Source organism: Euleptes europaea, chromosome 11 (assembly GCF_029931775.1).
Source record: "Euleptes europaea isolate rEulEur1 chromosome 11, rEulEur1.hap1, whole genome shotgun sequence".
NCBI classification, from domain to species: domain Eukaryota; kingdom Metazoa; phylum Chordata; class Lepidosauria; order Squamata; family Sphaerodactylidae; genus Euleptes; species Euleptes europaea.
In genome coordinates, this window is record NC_079322.1 from 43,475,882 (window position 1) to 43,494,482 (window position 18,601).

At 41.7% G+C, this 18,601-nt stretch overlaps 1 protein-coding gene across 1 annotated transcript in view; it reads right to left on the reverse strand.

The window, feature by feature from the left end:
* DNAH11 (dynein axonemal heavy chain 11) overlaps window positions 1-18,601 on the reverse strand; it is a 164,127-nt gene that overhangs the window by 116,914 nt on the left and 28,612 nt on the right. The window contains exons 23-31 of the mRNA XM_056857443.1: window positions 16,678-16,800; window positions 14,696-14,818; window positions 14,040-14,264; window positions 13,275-13,366; window positions 12,171-12,297; window positions 11,895-12,044; window positions 8,744-8,977; window positions 6,824-6,955; window positions 495-655 (exon numbers count right to left, since the gene is read on the reverse strand). Coding sequence (XP_056713421.1) covers window positions 495-655; window positions 6,824-6,955; window positions 8,744-8,977; window positions 11,895-12,044; window positions 12,171-12,297; window positions 13,275-13,366; window positions 14,040-14,264; window positions 14,696-14,818; window positions 16,678-16,800 — 1,367 coding nt within the window. The remainder of the gene's footprint in view (window positions 1-494; window positions 656-6,823; window positions 6,956-8,743; window positions 8,978-11,894; window positions 12,045-12,170; window positions 12,298-13,274; window positions 13,367-14,039; window positions 14,265-14,695; window positions 14,819-16,677; window positions 16,801-18,601) is intronic.

Consider the following 18,601-nt stretch of genomic DNA (forward strand, 5'->3'; position numbering starts at 1 on the left):
ATTTTATGGGTCCTGGATCAACTCTTTTAAGTCCTCCTGAGAAAAGTGGAACTTCATATTTTGAAATCTGTAGCCTGGCTCAACACTCAAAATATTTATTCATTTGACCTTTAAAGCAATAGAGAGCTCTGATTCCATGTTGATGAATGAAAAATCAACCCAACTGTGGAAAAAAGGAAAATAAATCCCTACTGGGCCTGTTCCTATCAGGCACAGGGTCTTTCTGCTCCTTCCTATTTCCTCCTTTCACAATCTTCCATTAAAGTGAGTATTTGAAGGCAAACCCAACTATCCATCCTTGTCATGCCATGAAGTGCAGACTGTGCAGATTATAAAGGGTATTTTACATTCCAGCTCACTGTTCACCGATTCAGTTTCACTATAGTGTCATTTGTGGTATAACGAATTTCTTACATGAGATTTAATGTTTAACTTTGCATTCTACAAGATGGATCAAGCGGAGGTAGTTTACCATTAAGCTGAACAGACATTACCTGTCAGTCAAAGGTGTAATGACTAGCCGAGGGGTATTTCCCAGATACTCATAGCAGTACTGGAACTCAGCATCACATATGTTGGCAAAGCAGTGATTCTGGGCCCCATCCCATCTATGGCGTAGCTGCGATAACCAAGCAAAAGCTTGGGAACTAGTGATCTAAAAGACACAAAAACATTTCACAACTCTTACATTATACAGAGATAAAAGAACACGCCAAAATGCCTCAGCTGTCATCACTAGCTTTCACGCCTCATTCCTGGTCTTTCACAAGCAATAACCCCCAACAGCAATTATAAGGGATTAAACTCACTTCTGGGCATCTGTGTACCAGAAGAAAGTGTAATGTCAGAACTTCTTTTTAATGGGATTTTTTGTTGCAATGCACATTATAACTCCTTCTGCCAAGACCTTCCTCTTTTCTTTTACAAGAAACAAATGCCACATATTTGATATGACACAATTTTATATGTGCCTTCCAGCATCATTCCTTTTATTTCAATGATTTTATTATTTCTTTTTCATAACATCCCCTGGGCTCCACAAAACAATTATATCTTTGATGTCTCACTTGTTTCATACAAATGTCTGTACTGTCCCTAATATCAGTGGGAAGTCGTATCAGTGGGATCAGATCCCTTTATTGCCATGAATGGGTGATGTAATATTCTCTTGCAAGACATTTCCCTCAACATTCAACACAGTCACCATGGTTTCCGCCAGGACCTAGAGGCTTAAGTAAGACAAATTAACCACCCAGAAGTCCATAAAATATAAGGGGCACAGATATATGACAGCCATTTTGTATCAAGAGCCTCTCTGTTATACACCACAGAATGGCTCCAAACCTTTCAACTTCTTTGTACCATGCAAAGAACTATACCTGTGTAGTTTCCTTTTAGATTTATTGCTCATAGACCTCAGAATTCTAATCCCAAAAACTCTTCATTTGCACTGCAATTTTTTGCTGCCTAGACTATGGTTGGCAAAGCCCTCTTTGACATCAGAGTAGTTAAGCCAGTGGTTTGTGGAGGTGGACCTCCTTTAAGGGATATAGGACACTTAATGGGTATGTGTAAAGTTCCATGGAAGTACAGAATTCTGAGGGAAGCAGAACCTTTCTCCTCATAGCACAGCCAAGACATGGGTGAGCTGAACGTATCCCTGCCAGAACACCTGAATTGATCCAGAATGGATTTGTGAGGAAATACCAAATTAGGTTGAGCTAGGTAAGCAAAGAAGAAATAATAGTTCCCTGTGTATGGTTTGGAAGGGGGTCAAAGATATTCTGTTCTATTCCTCTTCTAACTCCATCACTGAATTAATCCCCCAAGTTACAAATCATCACATGCAGTAGTAGCACACAATTGCACATGAAAATCTTCAGTTATTTACCTTTTTTCCCCTCAACCCTTTTGGCTTTTCTGATTTTTTGGGGTTGGTTGTAGGTTATTCCTCCCTCTCTTTTGTGTCTTCATAAGAATCCTTATACATTCACATGTAAAATTGATTATTGGAGCTGATTTATGGAATTTGTGAGGAAAGCAACCCAATTTTGGCCTGATTGCTAAAGCTGTGCTAAACCCATGTAACAGGCTTCCATTAATTTTTTTTTTTACAAAACTCTCCTTTGGATTCAGCCTAAGTATTATATGTATTTTTTCTATACTGCCATGGTCACAAGAACCCTACTTTCTCTCCCCCTCTTCTTGCCTAGTTGTTTGACCCAAACGTGCTTTAGAGGAATTTCATAATTCCTTCTAGTCTGGGGAGAGGGGGAGAAGCAGCCATTATATCCTTTGGAATAACACATTTGAAATGTTATTCCTCTGTTGCTAGGCTGAACTAGTTTATATCATCATTCATGTTTATAATTTACCCTTCCCTAATTAACTTTTGGGCAGAAAATAGTGAAAACTTGAACCAACTATTGTTGAAGGTTAAAACAGAAAGCGGCAAAGCAGGATTACAGCTGAACATCAAGAAGACGAAAGCAATGACTACAGTGGAATTACACAACTTTAGAGTTGACAATGAAGGAACTGAAATTGTTCAAGATTTTCTGTTCCTTGGCTCCATCATCAACCAAAAGGGAGATTGCAGCTGATTAATCAGAAGGAGATTGAGACTGGGAAGGGCAGCCATGAAAGAGGTAAAAAAGATTCTGTCGCTGGAGACCAAGATAAAATTAATTCATGCCATAGTATTCCCCATTACTATGTATGGGTATGAAAGCTGGACAATGAAGAAAGTGACAGGAAGAAAGTTGATTCCTTTGAAATGTGGACTGCCAACAAGATAAATAAATGGTTCTAGACCAGATCAAGCCTGAACTTTCCCTAGAAACTAAAATGACTAAATTGAGGCTATCACACTTTGGTCACATTATGAGAAGACAAGAGTCACTGGAAAAGTCAATAATGCTAGGAAAAATTGAAGGCAGCAGGAAAAGAGGAAAACCCAACATGAGATGGATTGACTCTATAAAGAAAGCCACAGCCCTCAGTCTGCAAGACCTGAGCAAGACGATAGGACATTTTGGAGGATATTAATTCATAGGGTCGCCATTCGTTGGAAGCGACTTGACGACACTTAACACACACACACACAACTAACTTTTTCCAAGTCCTCCTTCAGATGGGACAGAAACCTTCTGCTTGCTGTAGGCTTTCCCTATTAAAGGGTAGGTCTCTGGTTCAATGGAAGATTCAGACTTGAAGATCCAGCTTGAGTCAATGTAATGGGCTAGATTATATATATGGCCCTTTTGTTCTTTCTGTGTTTGAAATTAATGGAAGCTGGTTGTCAACTTTCTAGACCTTGAGTAGGGCTTCGGAACAACTGCAATAAACCTTGTCATTTTTTACAATCAAGAGACAAAATATGCTTCTTGAATAGATTTTGATTCTTTCAGGATTAGACTGGTTGATCTTCATGTGATGGCATATCAATCTAATGTCAATATATCTAATACTGAACAACGGCCTAAGAGTGCGGATCCAATGATCTGCACACTGTGGTCATGTTCAAATAGGGGGGATTTTTTTTAACGAACTGGAACAGCAGTCAGGTTTACATAAAACTCTGAAAAGTTTTTTTAAAAAGGTGAATGGGGCTTAAAATCCTGCTGGAGAGCTCACAAAATCTTACATGGTCACAGATAGAATTGAGGGGTTGCATAGAAACCCCAGCTAGATTGGAGGCTTTTGACTTTGCAAAGACACAGGCCAACTTTTCAAGGATGATTTTAAATTGTTTTTCATGGCGAATTATTTCCATCAATCCCAAAGTAGTTTTGGTTTTTCATGGGAACAAAGTCCGCAGTATTCAACAACAGTTTGGTCTGTCCCGTCCCCTTTGTTGGAGCCCCCCCCCTTCCGACAAGCACATGATGCCCACCCCCAACTCCGCCCCAACTTTGCCCAGTGGATTACCTTGTGCAGTTGACCTCTGTGGATACGGCCCCAGCGCAAAAAACAAGCACCAGTCCCTCTGGTCTCCTATATTTTTCTTCCACCCTCGCTCTGTTCTGCTTTTGGAACAGTCAGACTCCAATGGGGGAGGGGGGCAAGGAAGCTCTCCTCAAAGCTTCCCTATATTTTCGGTAAGTGTGGAACCCATTGCCCTTTAATGGCAGGCAGGATTGGGGGGGGGGGCAGGGATTGCATCCATGTGCCCCAGATAAGTGTTTAGCTGAAAGTGGGAACGGAGCAGCTCCAACCTGTGCTGATTTAAGAGAAGTGACTGTGGCTGCAATCCTAATGGCACTTCCCTGCGAGTAAAATGTATTCAAACACATTAGGCTTAGTTCTGAGTAGACCAGTTTAGGATTGCCCCCTGTGTTGACTGCTTCGAGGAGTGCCATTCCCTGCCTGGATACTACCTTGCAGGGAATGGAAGTATACCACTCTCGCCCTTTAGCCAGAGGGAATGGAATTTAGTAGGGCTGCCCTTAAACGTCTCATGGGCTGGAAGTGTGAACTCCAACAACTTCTTTGGGCACTCAGCAAATTATAGAGCTCTGAGGCTTGAAGAAGAAGAGCTTATTTTTATGTACCAACTTTCTCTACCACTTTAGGGAGAATCAAACCAGCTTACAATTGGCTCCCCTTTCCCACAACAGACACTCTGTGAGGTAGGTGGGGCTGAGAGAGTGTGACTAGCCGAAGGAGCAGAGGAGCGAACTAACAGTCCAATCCTAAAGAGCGTTACTCCAGTCTAAGCCCATTCATTTCAATGGGTGTAGACTGGAATAACTGTGCATAGGATTGCACTTGCCATTTATGGCTGGGAGGTTTTGCCTTAGATCTGCTGTTCTCTAGATGCACATAGAGGCCATTTATGGCCGGGAGGTTTTGCCTTGCTTTTGCCGCTCTCTAGATGCACATTTTCCCCATTCGAATTCTCAAAACTCTGCCTGGGGGCTGATTGCTGAGTTTTGAGAATTTGGATGGGGAAAAGGTGCATCTATAGAGTGGCAAATCCAAGGCAAAACCTCCCATGCATAAATGGCCACTGTAAACCTCTTGCATTAAAGCGATTTCCCAGAGTATGTCCCCCCCACCCAAATATACAAAAAAAAAACCATTTCCTTATATAATTTTTCTATTTACCATGCTCCCGTGCATAAATGGCCAAACACTCTCCCTTGCCTTCCCTTTGCAGCATGCCGATCCACACACATTGCTCTCCCCCTATTCCAAGATTTCCATAGTTCCTTTGTTCTATTCTTTTACCAGGTTGGGGATGCACAGGATGCATGGAGGTGGGGAGAGGAAAGAAGGCCCCTGGCTTGCATGCCGGCCCCGATCCAGCTCCAGTGCATCGTGAGAGAGAGAGGAGGGAGACCCAGACAAGACTGGCCACCCCTCTTCAGAAGGGTGATGGGAGGGAATTTTGCCTTGGGTTTTCCACTCTCAGTGTGCACATTTTTCCCATCCGAATTCTCAAAAATCCCCCCTCCCCTCCCCGCTGGGGTAGGGGGGCCAACAGCCCCTTCTCTTGAACACCCCCCGCGGGTCCAGCTGCCCTAGACTGAGCTGCCCCCACCCCCCACGTGCGAGGCGCACGTGGCGTGGCCCCGCCGGCCTCCCCCTGGGCTTGGAAAGCCCATCCCGGGCGAAGGGCGGGGAAAGCGTGCTGCCTGCCCGCCCACCTGCCTCTGGGATGGAGGGAGGGAGAGAAGCACCACGACTTCACGCAGGCAGGCAGCAAAAGGGGCGGTATTCTTGTCCGAGCGCGAAACTACCCCGGCCAATCGCCATTCACAGGGGAGGAGAAATTAGCCAGCATGGGCGGGGAAAATTGATGCGAAGTTCGAACCAGGGAAAAATTTTCATGGAGCCCTGCGGCAAAAACCGCACGGCAAAATCAAAGATCGCACCAACACAGGTTTTAGAAGATGCGTGGATGATGCGATTCTTTTGGCCAAATCCAAAGCTGTCATGAAAAATCAAAAATTAGCAGCGTGGTAAAACAGACGTGAAACCTCCGTGAAAAACCCCCCACAGAAAGCGGCAACTTTCTAGGGAGAAGGAGGTGAAAACAGTAAGGGGAGGATGAGAAAAAGCAGTGCAAAATGGTGGGGGAGCACGGTATGGAAGCAAAGGCAGCATAGTGACAGAAAAAGGGGGTGAAATAGATTCTCTCCCCCGCAAGTCTCATCGGTCCCCAGCTTGTGTTTAACCTATTTTCCTGTTTTATTGCATTCCTGTGCCTTTGTTTCTAATCCCTCTATGCCAATCCATGTTTAAATGCCTTGTTGAAATTATACTCCTAGCATTTTACATTTTATATGAGAACTGAGCATTGTCAAATGCCTAAAGGGAGATAGAACAGCACTAATTTTTAAATGAAAGTTATCAAACACCCATTTGGTGTGGTTCCAGTGATTATTATCCACTGCTTTGATTTTTGATGTTTTTATATAAACCAGCTACATTGTAAATGAAGACGGTAAGTAAACTAAATAACGTTTGCTTACGTTCTTGGGCAGAACAATTTTATAAACTCATTTATATCAACTCGGGCATTTTATTAATATCCCAGTAGTTTCAGAGCAGGCCTCACATTTCCTTAGTCCAACTGAGCATCTAATACTAGAGTCAGGACACTACGGGTTTGGTCTTAAGAATCTGTAAAATTCTAATTTCTAATGTCTCTTTTCCAATTTTTTCCCAACTTCTTGAAAGTACCCTTCACGTATAATCCAAGATTCTGAAATTAACATTTAATGTACTAGAAATTGTAACTGACAACAAATACACTAGTATGAAGCAGCATGAGGTCTAACACTGGTGTGGAAGTTGAGGCATAGGTTTAAGTTACCTTCTGAGCAACAAGCTTTGCCACCACATCTCTTGCATGGACATCTATTGTACATATAGTCATAATCTTCTGTCTGTCGCTGGATGTGAGCTCTCCCAACAAGAGACAGATAAGAGCATTCAGCTGAGCAATCTAAAAAAGACATGAGAAAAAGTAATTTTATTGAACTAAACTCAAGTACAGTACTCTTGAAACCACTCATTGCCATTGGTTTACTTTGTACAGGAAATGATTTCAACTGCTCTTCCAATTTCACAATATAGCAACAGTAACCTCATTTAAAAACAAGTGTCTGAGGAAACTCTACACAGTGCTGCTTGCTGGTGTTGTACCTCTTTCTACTCTTTGCTCTTGTACTGAAAAACTATGAATAACTGCATATGGGCTATTCTACAAGCACAGATTCTGAAACAATCCTATCTAGGAACAGACAAAGAGTCTGCATATTTTATCAAAGATAAAGTGAATAACAAATAAATACAAGTCTGAAAAGATATTACTTACTATACTAGCTAATTATACTATACTGTGAATTATACTAGCTAAACCACTCGTAAGGACGTATATCATTTGTGCTGGAACAATTTACACAACTGACAAAAGTGAGATACAAAACAAGTGTGATGCTGGAAGAGCCGTAGTCAAATCTTTAACCCTTCAGTAAAATCATGCTTGGGGGGAGGGCATTTAACCTGCTATCCCCATATTATTTAGCTAATCAAAGCCAAATCCCATGCTGCTGTAAAAACAAAAATTGAGGGTTACCTGAAGAACTTAATTCTCAGGCCGGTTTATATGCGCACAAGGCTGTTCAGAGATTTAAAGGTTATGACCAGCAATGGTGTTGGAAAGCTAATCTGCAACTTTTTAAACATTTCATAATATCTGAGCACAGTGATTAGTACCAGTCAATGGCCTTGCTGCTAATTGTTTTTAACCAACTGAAGCTTCCAAACTATTTTCAAAGGCAACCTTACATAAAGCACACTGCAATATTTCAAATTAGAATGTGATCCAAAATGGATCACCATGACGAGATCCTGATTCTCCGGCCACCACAGCTGGCACACCAAACCCAAGCGGTGGAAAGGCACTACACTGGAAACCAGACTTCTATCTGCAGATGGACCTTTAGTATCCCAACTCTCAAACTCACTCTTTCAGGGTGAATGCGTCAAGCCAGTTTAGAACAGGAAGATCCATGGATAACAACATTGTTGAACAAAAAGCATCGCACTCTTGCCTGAGTAGTAAAACTTTTTCCTGGACTGTGCCACTTAACACACTGAATGTTCCCCCATGAGCACAAAAACACACACAAACAAAAACCTAATGTGCCAAGGAGAAGAGAGGAATATACCCTGGTCTTCTTTTGATGTGGTATTTCTTTCTGTGTGTGGGGGGGGGGGAATCCATGACAGGAGAGAACTCATACAGATTGAGTATCCCTTATCTGAAAATTTGACATCCAAAAATGATGAAAAATCCAAAACTTTGAGCACCCACAAAGGGTAATAAAACGGCATGTGTGCAGGCCGGTCGCGCCAACAGCAGGTTCCCCACGGTGTCCTATATGCACAAAATTATTTTAAAAATTGTATAAAGTTACCTTCAGACTGTGTGCATAAGGTTTATATAAAACATAAATGAATTTTGTGCTTATACTTGGGTCCCATTCCCAAGATATCTCATTATGTATATGCAAATATTCCAAAATCTGGAAAAACAAAAACAAAATCCGAAACACTTCTGGTCCCAAACATTTTGGATAAAGGATACTTAACCTGTATAAGCAAAGCACACACACACCTCCTGAAATGACATAGTCCAGGAGACGTTTACCACCTGATTCTGCTGACTGTAAACTAGCCCCTTTTTACATGTGTTCAGCTACTATATCGCTGAGGAAGAAAGCAATACCTGTTTTTTATTGTAATCCTTCAAAGCTGTTTCATATCCTTCTTCCAGCCTGCTGAATGCTATTCCCACATCTGTGGTCCACCAGATCTGAGAGCCCGTGAGTGCTACTTGAGCTGGGTAGTCAAAAATCCACTGTTCTCTAGGCTTTTCCTCATATAGACCAACAGCTTCGATGATGTGGTAACGTATTGTTTCACACATGATTTCTTCAAGACGTTTTAACCACGTTTCCACCTTTTGGAATAATAATCAAATAACACACCATGTTTTGTATCTGAGAAGAATGTGAAAGGATTGAAAAAAATCCTCCAATGGAGACCATTTCAAGGTATACATGTTTTTAATTTTTATAACAAGTTCCTTTGTCTCACCCCACCTTTAGTGCCATTTGTTTCTATAGTAACTCACAGTGCAGCCCTGAGTAGAGTTACACCCTTATAAGCCCGCTGACTTCAATGACTTACAATGGACTTACAAGAAAACAAGATTGCCTGATCCAACTGCACCGTGGGCCAGCAGCCACAAGTTGGTTCATAGATGTTACAGTGGTCAAACACCTAGTCTGGCTCTTAGGTAGTACAAAATGATACAAGGTAACACAAATGGACTCAGAGGATGAACAAAGAAACATAAATGATAGCATCTTACAGAGCCCAGGTCAGATCTTTGCCTTATGATGGTAGGTCTCCAGTATCAGCTGGCAGACAATATTTTAAGTTTCAGTATATACAGCAATATTTACAATGCTTTTTCTACAAGATAAACTTTACATCCATCTGTCTATGCATCTATTCAGTCTATAAATAATCCATTTGCACCTTAATCTACACATCTATTCCGAAATGTGCAATATTTTTAAGCTTGAGCAAATATTAAAGAACTAGAGTTTATTCATTAAAATATTGCATTGTTACCTATTCTCTTATATCATTAAGGGATCAAAACACCAAGAACAACCTGATCTACTATAATCGTCAGTAGATTTTGGAACAGTATATGCAAGCAAGCAAAAAAATCAACTTAGTTTGTACATAGTGGAAAATGCACTGCTATCTCAATAACATATGACAATTAAAATAGTTGACGACAAAGTTATAACAAAACCATAGCTTAAAGAGTTTTAAGTGTCACCACTGCTGTCCAAGTAACTAGCAAAAAGCAAAAGACGGGCCGTTTACCTTCTTCATGGTTATCTCAGCATTTGCACAGAACTTTAGCCAGTCAAATAATTCCCACCTCTACTCCCAATGGGTAAGTTGTAATTTAAGTACTGATCATATAGTATGATCATGCTGGTTGCCTACAATTACCTTTATTCTGAAAGCAATTACACTCAATTTCAGTAAAGCCTTTGATAAAGTCCCCCATGATCTTCTTGAAACAAAGCTAGTAAAATATGGGCTGGACACTGCTATTGATAGGTGGATTAGTAATTGGTTGACCAACCGAACCCAAAGGGTGCTCATTAATGGCACAACTTCATCCTGGAGAGGAGTGACCAGTGGGGTACCACAGGGGTCTGTCCTGGGACCGGTACTATTTAATATTTTTATAAATGACTTGGATGATGGAATAGAGAGCATGCTAATCAAATTTGCAGATGACACCAAGTTAGGAGGGGTAGCTAATACCCCGGAGGGTAGGGTCAGAGTTCAGAATGACCTCGATAGACTGGAGAGCTGGGCCATAAGCAATAAAATGGATTTCAATAGTGAGAAGTGTAAAGTACTTCACCTAGACAGAAACAACATAAGGCACAGGTACAGGATAGGAGATAGTTGGCTTGACAACAGTACACGTGAAAGAGATCTGGGAGTCTTAGTGGACCACAAACTGAACATGAGTCAACAGTGTGATATGGCAGCTAAGAAGGCCAATGGAATTCTCGGCTGCATCAATAGGAGTATTGTGTCTAGATCAAGGGAAGTAATACTACCACTGTATTCTGCATTGGTCAGACCTCACTTGGAATACTGTGTCCCGTTTTGGGCTCCACAATTTAAGAAGGATGTTGACAAGCTGAAGAGTGTCCAGAGGAGGGCGACCAGAATGGTCAAAGGTCTGGAATCCATGCCCTATGAGGAGAGACTATGGCCATTTATTCACGGAAGGTTTTGCATTGGATTTGTCTCTCTATAGATGCACATTTTCCCCATCTGAATTCTCAAAACTCTGCATGGCAACTTACTGTTGAGTTTTGAGAATATGAATGGGGGAAAAGTGCATCTAAAGAGTGGCAAATCCAATGCAAAACCTTCCATGAATAAATGGCCTTAGGGAGTTGGGTTTGTTTAGTTTGGAGAAGAGAAGGTTGAGGGGAGACATTATAGCCATGTTTAAATATTTGAAGGGATGTCATGTTGATGAGGGAACTAGCTTGTTCTCTGTTGCTCCAGAGACTAGGACATGGAGTAATGGATTTAAACTAACAGAAAAGTGATTCCACCTAAACATTAGGAAGAACTTTCTGACAGTGAGAGCTGTTCGACGGTGGAATGTGCTGCCTCGGAGGGTGGTGGAGTCCCCGTCATTTGAGGTCTTTAAGCAGAGGCTAGATGGCCATCTGTCGGGAGTGCTTTGATTGTGGGATCCTGCATGGTGGGGGGGAGGGTTGGGGTCACTGGGGATGTGGGGGGAGGTAGTTGTTAATTTCCTGCATTGTGCAGGGAGTTGGGTTAGAAGACCCTGGTGGTCCCTTCCAACTCTATGATTTTACATAAGATATACATATTTTGACAGCTCATTGCCATATTTGCAATGCAACCCTAAACATAGGTATACCCTTCTAAGCCCATTTTAAATTGATTTAGAAGGGTGTAACTCTGTTTAGGAATGCGCTGTTAATTTTCCAGACAACCAATGCAACTAAATTTGTATTATTAATTCCCTGAAGTATTGAAACATAACAGGTCTTTTGATTCTCCCTGTATGGTAACATGAACATCCAACACATCACAATATAAACAAAATTAAGAGGTAGATAAGGTGGTTTTGAAAATTTTATCTCAGATTAAGGTAGAATTTTACCTATTTGCTAGGAAGTAGGTCAATGTTCTAGATTGGCTCTGGGCTAAAAGGATAACACTTTATTTTCATTTTAGAAAATAATGAAAAACCATACACTTTAGTTTTGCAAACAGAATCTACATACCTGACCAACACACTCGAGTTCTGCATTGAATGGGACATATTCCTTTTCTTTGCTGTACATCCCTAATGCAGTATACCTGGATTTTTCATTGTTGTCTTGAAATTTAAGATCAGCAGTATTGTCAAAAAGTTTAATAAGGTGGCAGGTCACCTAAATTAAAGTAAGAGCACACAATTAAGGAAATCAATCATTTCAGCTTCGCTAAGATTTTAATCACTTTCTACTATCCTATTTCTTTGGAGATAATGCTGTAAATATTATTGCAAGAAACTTTACCTGTTTGGGCTGGGCTCCTTTGGAGAGAATGTCAAGCAGATCAGCAGATGAAACAAAATAGAACCGAGGGAAAGCTAAACGCTTGGTTTCTAAATACTCAGCAAGGGCTTTTTCACAAATGGAAAGTCTAAAAGTTAAGAGAACACTTTTACATTCAAGAATATACAATGCTTTTTCACCACAGAATGAGTACATAGTCACTGATTATCAAGGATAACAACATTTTAGATTTTCTTCTTTAATTGACTTTTCTTTGACATATATTTTCTCAGAGGAAAATCCATTAGAATAAAGTGTCCCAATTCAGTGAGTGATAAAAATAGAGCATACCCTGTCCATGCAGAGCTCTCTGTATAGGTCTGACTATCACAGGACTTTCGATTGGCCAAAGCAGAGCTCCACGTGCACTGTGATGAGTACATCACATGACCAGGTTCCCATACTGCCTTTATCACAGGAGGAGTCAAAAGGCATGAAAGATGGGGGAAGATGCTGCATGAGCCTCTTCATGAGTTGGTTCTCTAATTAGAAACCTTAATAGAGAAAGAGGAGGATCTTCAGGGTACACTGTTGTTCCCACTCCCTGACCATAAGGAAATTATTAAACAATAAAAATGGTGTCGAAGGCTTTCACGGTCAGAGTTCATTGGTTCTCTTAGGTCATCCGGGCTGTGTAACCAAGGTCTTGGTATTTTCTTTCCTGACGTTTCGCCAGCAGCTGTGGCCGGCATCTTCAGAGGAGTAACACTGAAGACACTGTCCTTCAGTGTTACTCCTCTGAAGATGCCGGCCACAGCTGCTGGCGAAACGTCAGGAAAGAAAATACCAAGACCACGGTTACACAGCCCGGATAACCTACGAGAACCAATAAAAATGGTGTATATTATACCATAAATACTTCTTGTTCTTTCCAAAATCCATTTGAGTATGACAGACTCTCCCTTTAAATGGCAGGTATTGTTTATTCTTTTTAACAAGCACAGTAATAGATATACAATTGACAGAAATGAGACCAACACTGCCATACCATTGTCCTTGCTACCTTTAAACTGCTCGCTGCTGGGTGCCTGAATATTTTGTATAAAACTGTTAATTCAGTTTTACCTGTTTTGCAGGTCTTCAAGTTTTTCATATAAATTGGGTTGTGTTGTTGCTTCCAATACATTTTTTGTATTTGCGGAGTCAATCATTAATTCCTGGATGAATGCAGAAATGCTAGTTAAAATATTTAAAATTCAGGAAACTTCATAAATACTAACCAAACTATTACAAATACACTTGTTCAAAATATGCTGTCTCCTGAAATATGTAATTAATTATTTTGAAGATGTGAAATGTAGCAATAATACATTTAAGCATTTCTTACAATGTTTTAAACTGTTCTCTTTGAGGAAAAAAGATTTTAAGTAAAGCCTAATAATACATTTTCCCACACACATCAGGGGGAAACATGATTTTGTGAATGGTTTCCATTTGCCTGGATTTTAGCACATCTTACCTAAATTACTGTTGCCTGTTCAATGATTGTATTGAAAATACAATGCAGTTTTAAGTTTTATATCTGTATATAAAAATAATGTAATATTCTTAAGAATAATGTAGTTAGTCGCATTATGGTTACAAAATCAGCAAAAATGGACCACCCAAATACAAGGTAGGGTTTTCTACATATTTGGGATTCCCACAGGTATTCTGACATGGCATGGTGGAGTAGGCACAGCAACAACATGGCTGCTGCAGGAGGTGGAGCCAGCCACAAAATGATTGCCACAGCTTAACTTTAGTACCACAGTGTAGATCCTTGTGCTGTGGTGGCAGCTGCTGCCAAAGCAACTGCCACCACAGCAATTCCAGCTGTTCTTTGTTAACCTTAAAATCTGAATCAATGCCATCAAATCGCTTTGCATCTTGGGGAAGCTGTTCTCTGATATCATGTGAGCCAATGAAAATGGTTTCTAGATGAACCCAAGTACGCTGAACTTCCATCCAAATGAAAATGACTGCGTCTGCCACATTCAACTTTTTCTGCCAGCTTAAGACTTGTTCAATGAAATATTCAACGTATTTGCTCTGTAGAATTGTTTGCAGTTGAACCTTGGAAAACAAAAGAGGCAGGATAAAATTAAAGGATAAATAAAATTACTTGAACATGCGCATGAGACAGAGCTACACAAGTTCTACAAAAATTTCCTGCAAGCTATTATTACAGTAAATCATAGCAAAAGACATTTTCAAACCTTGCAAATGGACAGCATATTATTAAATGATTCTATACTATCTGGGGGGAGGGGGGGAGAGAGACCAAGGACCTATAATTTTGCTAACTCCTACACAGACAGGAATTTTTGTTAACACATATACAGTTAAGAACACATATAATTTTACAGACTAACATCTGGGACAGTTAAGATTCGTTTTAAATACAAATTCTGGAAGCAGGGTTGTAAATTTAGCCCAATTATAAAACACATTAGGCATTCAGCAATGAGCTCATTTATTATTTACATTAGAAAATAACATCTTACTTGGTTATTGTCTAAAGTCTCAAAAAGCTGTTCATCAGTTTTCAGCAAAGGAATATTGGTCCTGTAATGCTTTTCATAGGAAAACTCCATGGTAGTCCATATTTGACTGATTTCTATGAGAATCTAGTTTAAAAAAATCAGGTTGCTGGTTAGAAACATTTGCTCATACTCAACAAATATTCTTTAAAAATCCCAGAGAGGTAGAATGCCACAGGTCAGAACCAGTGTGAGATAGCCAATAGAGTGCTAGACTTGGACTGGTGAATCTGGGTACAAATTCCTCTCTGACATCTTCACTGAGTGACCGTGGTCTAGATTTTTTTTTGTTGCCATCAATTCACAGCTGACTTAGGGTGACCCTGTAGGTTTGGAAACCTAGGAGGTTAAGGGTAACACTATAAAAATGAATTAAACTATATATATATATATATATAATCTAGCAGTGCACCTAAAACCACATTAAAAACAAAATAGGCTTCAAGCCATACGTCACAAACTGTGCAATAAACTATACACCTATTACAGTTGTTCAGAGTACCACAGATTAATCCAGTGAAACAATATATATGGACCAGAAGGCCTTCCTCAGTGGTCACAGTCTACACACTAGATGAAGGCTAAAATGGTGTTGTAAACCATGTGAGGTTGTATGGTTGCATTCCCAAATGTAAACTAAAGTGAAAATAACTTTCAGAATTTTACATCTGGCTCATGTTCTTAACAGCCATCTCAATGGGAATGTAAAGGTGTGCTCATTGGGGACACAGCAGTTCCTTCGCTCCAGTGTGTATGTATGAACTGCAGTAGCAATTTCATAAAGAAGGGCCCTAAACGGTTTGAAGAAGCTAAATAAAAGTGTTTTCAAGGCAAGTTCTGGTTCCCGCTTCAGCGGGAGCTATGTTTGCTGCCTGCGGCGGGGGGAAGGTCGGAGCGCAAAGAAGGGAGGCACGTGGGCTCGTGCCGGTCCTTGCCTCCCCGGCAAGTCTCCCATTGGCTGGATCCTAGGGCTCTCAGCCAATGGGAGCTATGGGTGGGAGCTTGAGGTGGGCCGGACTACCCCTCCCATGTTTGTATAAGACGGGGAGGAGGGCCCGCCTCCAGCTCCGTCTTTGTTTTTGGCCCACCCACCCTCCCTAAGCGTCATGTCACAACTTGGGCGGATAGGCATGGAGATGTGTCAGTTTGGAGGAAAAACGACCAGGAGGGGTCGCTTTCCTAAATCGGGAATCCCAATTGGGGGTTTTTGGGAGAGGCTTTAAGGTTATGCCCTGGCTGAAGGGTAGGTGTTCTGCCTCTTCCCAAGCGGCGGGCAAAAACACCCAGTAGCGATCGTTCTGGTGTCTTCCTGGCCTGCCGTTCCGGTTGCCCACAGCGGGACCGCTGTGGGCGGGTTGGCACACCGGGCCGCATTGGGGTCGGCCTGGGTACCTGACACATCATACATGTTGCGCCACGAGGGTCGCAGCTGTTGCCAATTCCAAGTTGTGGCCTATTACATTCCAACTAACCTTTCAATCTTTCCAATTTACTGTTATAAATGTGTTGTTTAATAAAGTTAAGTTGCATTAAATTGCTAGTCAAGAGGTTTATTCGTATAACTTTGGTGCGTCGGCATTCCCTCCCATTTAGCCCTGGGTCAGCAAGAGACATTTGGAGGTGGTTTGCCATTGCCTGCCCTGCCGTCATGACCCTGGTATTCCTGGGTCGAGGCTGAGAGTGTGTGACTGGCCCAAGGTTACTCAGCAAGCTTCCATGGCACAAATGGGGATTTGAACCTGGTTTTCCCAGATCCTAGTCCGACACCTTAACCACTACACCACGATGATTCTCCTAGTCTAGATAGACAGATATTATTTGTCTTAAGAACTGCCATTTTCTTCATTGTTATGGGCGATTCCATGAATGGCAAATGCCTTGAAATTGTTGTAGTAATTCTTATACGTACAGCTGTTAAATATAGTCAGAAGTGGAAAAATACAAACCTTTTCAGTGCCTAGCTCTTTTACTGCTTTGTCAACAATACTTTGAATGTCATCTTCAAACTTATGCAGCTTCAGTGCCAGCAACTCGGCTAATGTTGTATGTTTGTTTATTGAAAACTGAACCTGTAAAATATACCAGAGGAATAACAGGCCTTTGACCTATTTGTTGTTTATTGAAATTATTTTTATTTCACCTCATGCTCTCATCTTGCTCTCGTTTCTGGCTTTTCTTTTAATGAATAAAGTACACCCCACTCATCTCTCCCTGGAGCAAAAGCTGTAAGTCAAAACAGGGGAAGAAAAAAAATCCTCCTTTCCCCTCTTTTGTGGCTTGAGGCAGGGATCTTGTGTCTATGGTGGTATACATTTTATAAACCCAAGGAAATACCAGATAAACAATGCAAACAATAAAAAATACCAGATAAACAAATAATTTGAGGGAATTATTGTTTTAGCAACACATTTATATTATTACTATTAATTTCAATTTATATCCTGTCCTATATCACAACCAAGGCCTGGCTCAGGGTGGCTGCCATCATTTAAAATCACACAACAATATAATACAATCCTAATATACAATATACACACCATAAAATTAAAAAAAAACAATTCCTAATTATCAAACATTGCTAGATTATTAACAATGCGCTCATCTCTGAAGAATCAAGCATAGCTCAACAGTGGGCCTGGAAAAACAGCCAGGGCTCCCAACAAAGTGATAACGGCAAGGAGGGGGTTACGGAGGCCAGCTCTGATGGCAACCTTTGCTGCCCTCAACTATAGACCTGGTAGAATATCTCTGTCTTACAGGCCCCAGGTCTCACTGAAGAGCGAATTCCACAAGGCTGGAGCCAGGGCCAAAAAAGCCCTGGCCCTAGTTGAGGATAGCTGGATACTCTTTGGGCAGGGGACCACCAGCAGGTTATTATTAGCAGATCGTAGAGCTCTGTGGGGGGCATACCAGGAGAGACGGTCCCGCAGATACGACGGTCCCAGACCGTGTTATGTTTTAAAGGTTAAACCTAGCAACTAGAGCCTGAATCAGTGCTCTACCTGGAGCATGTGCAGTTGTCGGAGCACTGGCTGACTGTGCACTCTCAGCGGGGTCCCAGCGAGGACCCTAGCAGAGGCATTTTGTACCAGCTGGAGTTTCTGGATCAGTCTTGAGGGCAGCCCTACATATAACGAGTTACAGTAATCTAGGCTGGAGGTAACCGTCACATGGATCACCATGTCTAGGTCAGGGCAGAAGAGGAAGGACACCAACTGCCTGGCAGAGATGGGAAAAAGCTGCCTTGGCCACGGCTGTGACCTGTGCCTTCATTGTTAAGGCGGCATCACAGATCAAACCTAGCCTTTTGATGAAGGATGCAGATGTTAATTGCACGTCTTCAAGAGCCGAGAGTTGGCGCACCACCTCAGAGCCACCCCAGCCGAGCCACAGGACCTCTGTCTTTGGTGGATTATGTTTCAGCCAACTTTGTCTCAACCAACCAGTCACAGCCTCCAAGCACCTGGCCAGTGTGTCTGGGGCAGAATCCGGAAGGCCATCCATCAATAGATAAAGCTGGGGGTCAGTCATCAGGGTACTGGTGACAACCCAGCCTGAAACCCCAGACAAGCTGGGCGAGGGGGTGCATGCAAATGTCAAATAACATAGGGGAGAGGATTGCTCCCTGCAGAACCCCACACATCAAAGGATGCCATGGTGATATCTCTTCCCCAAGCACTACCCTCTGTCCCTAACCATGGAGGAAGGAGCGCAGCTATTGAAGGGCTGTGCTCCAGATTCCAATGTCCACAGGTTGGTGGTCTAAAAGATCGTAATTGATTGTGTTGAAGACTGCCGAAAGATCTAGTAATATCAACAGTCCTGACCTGCCTCGATCCAGCTGCAGGCAAAGATTGTCTGTGATGGTGA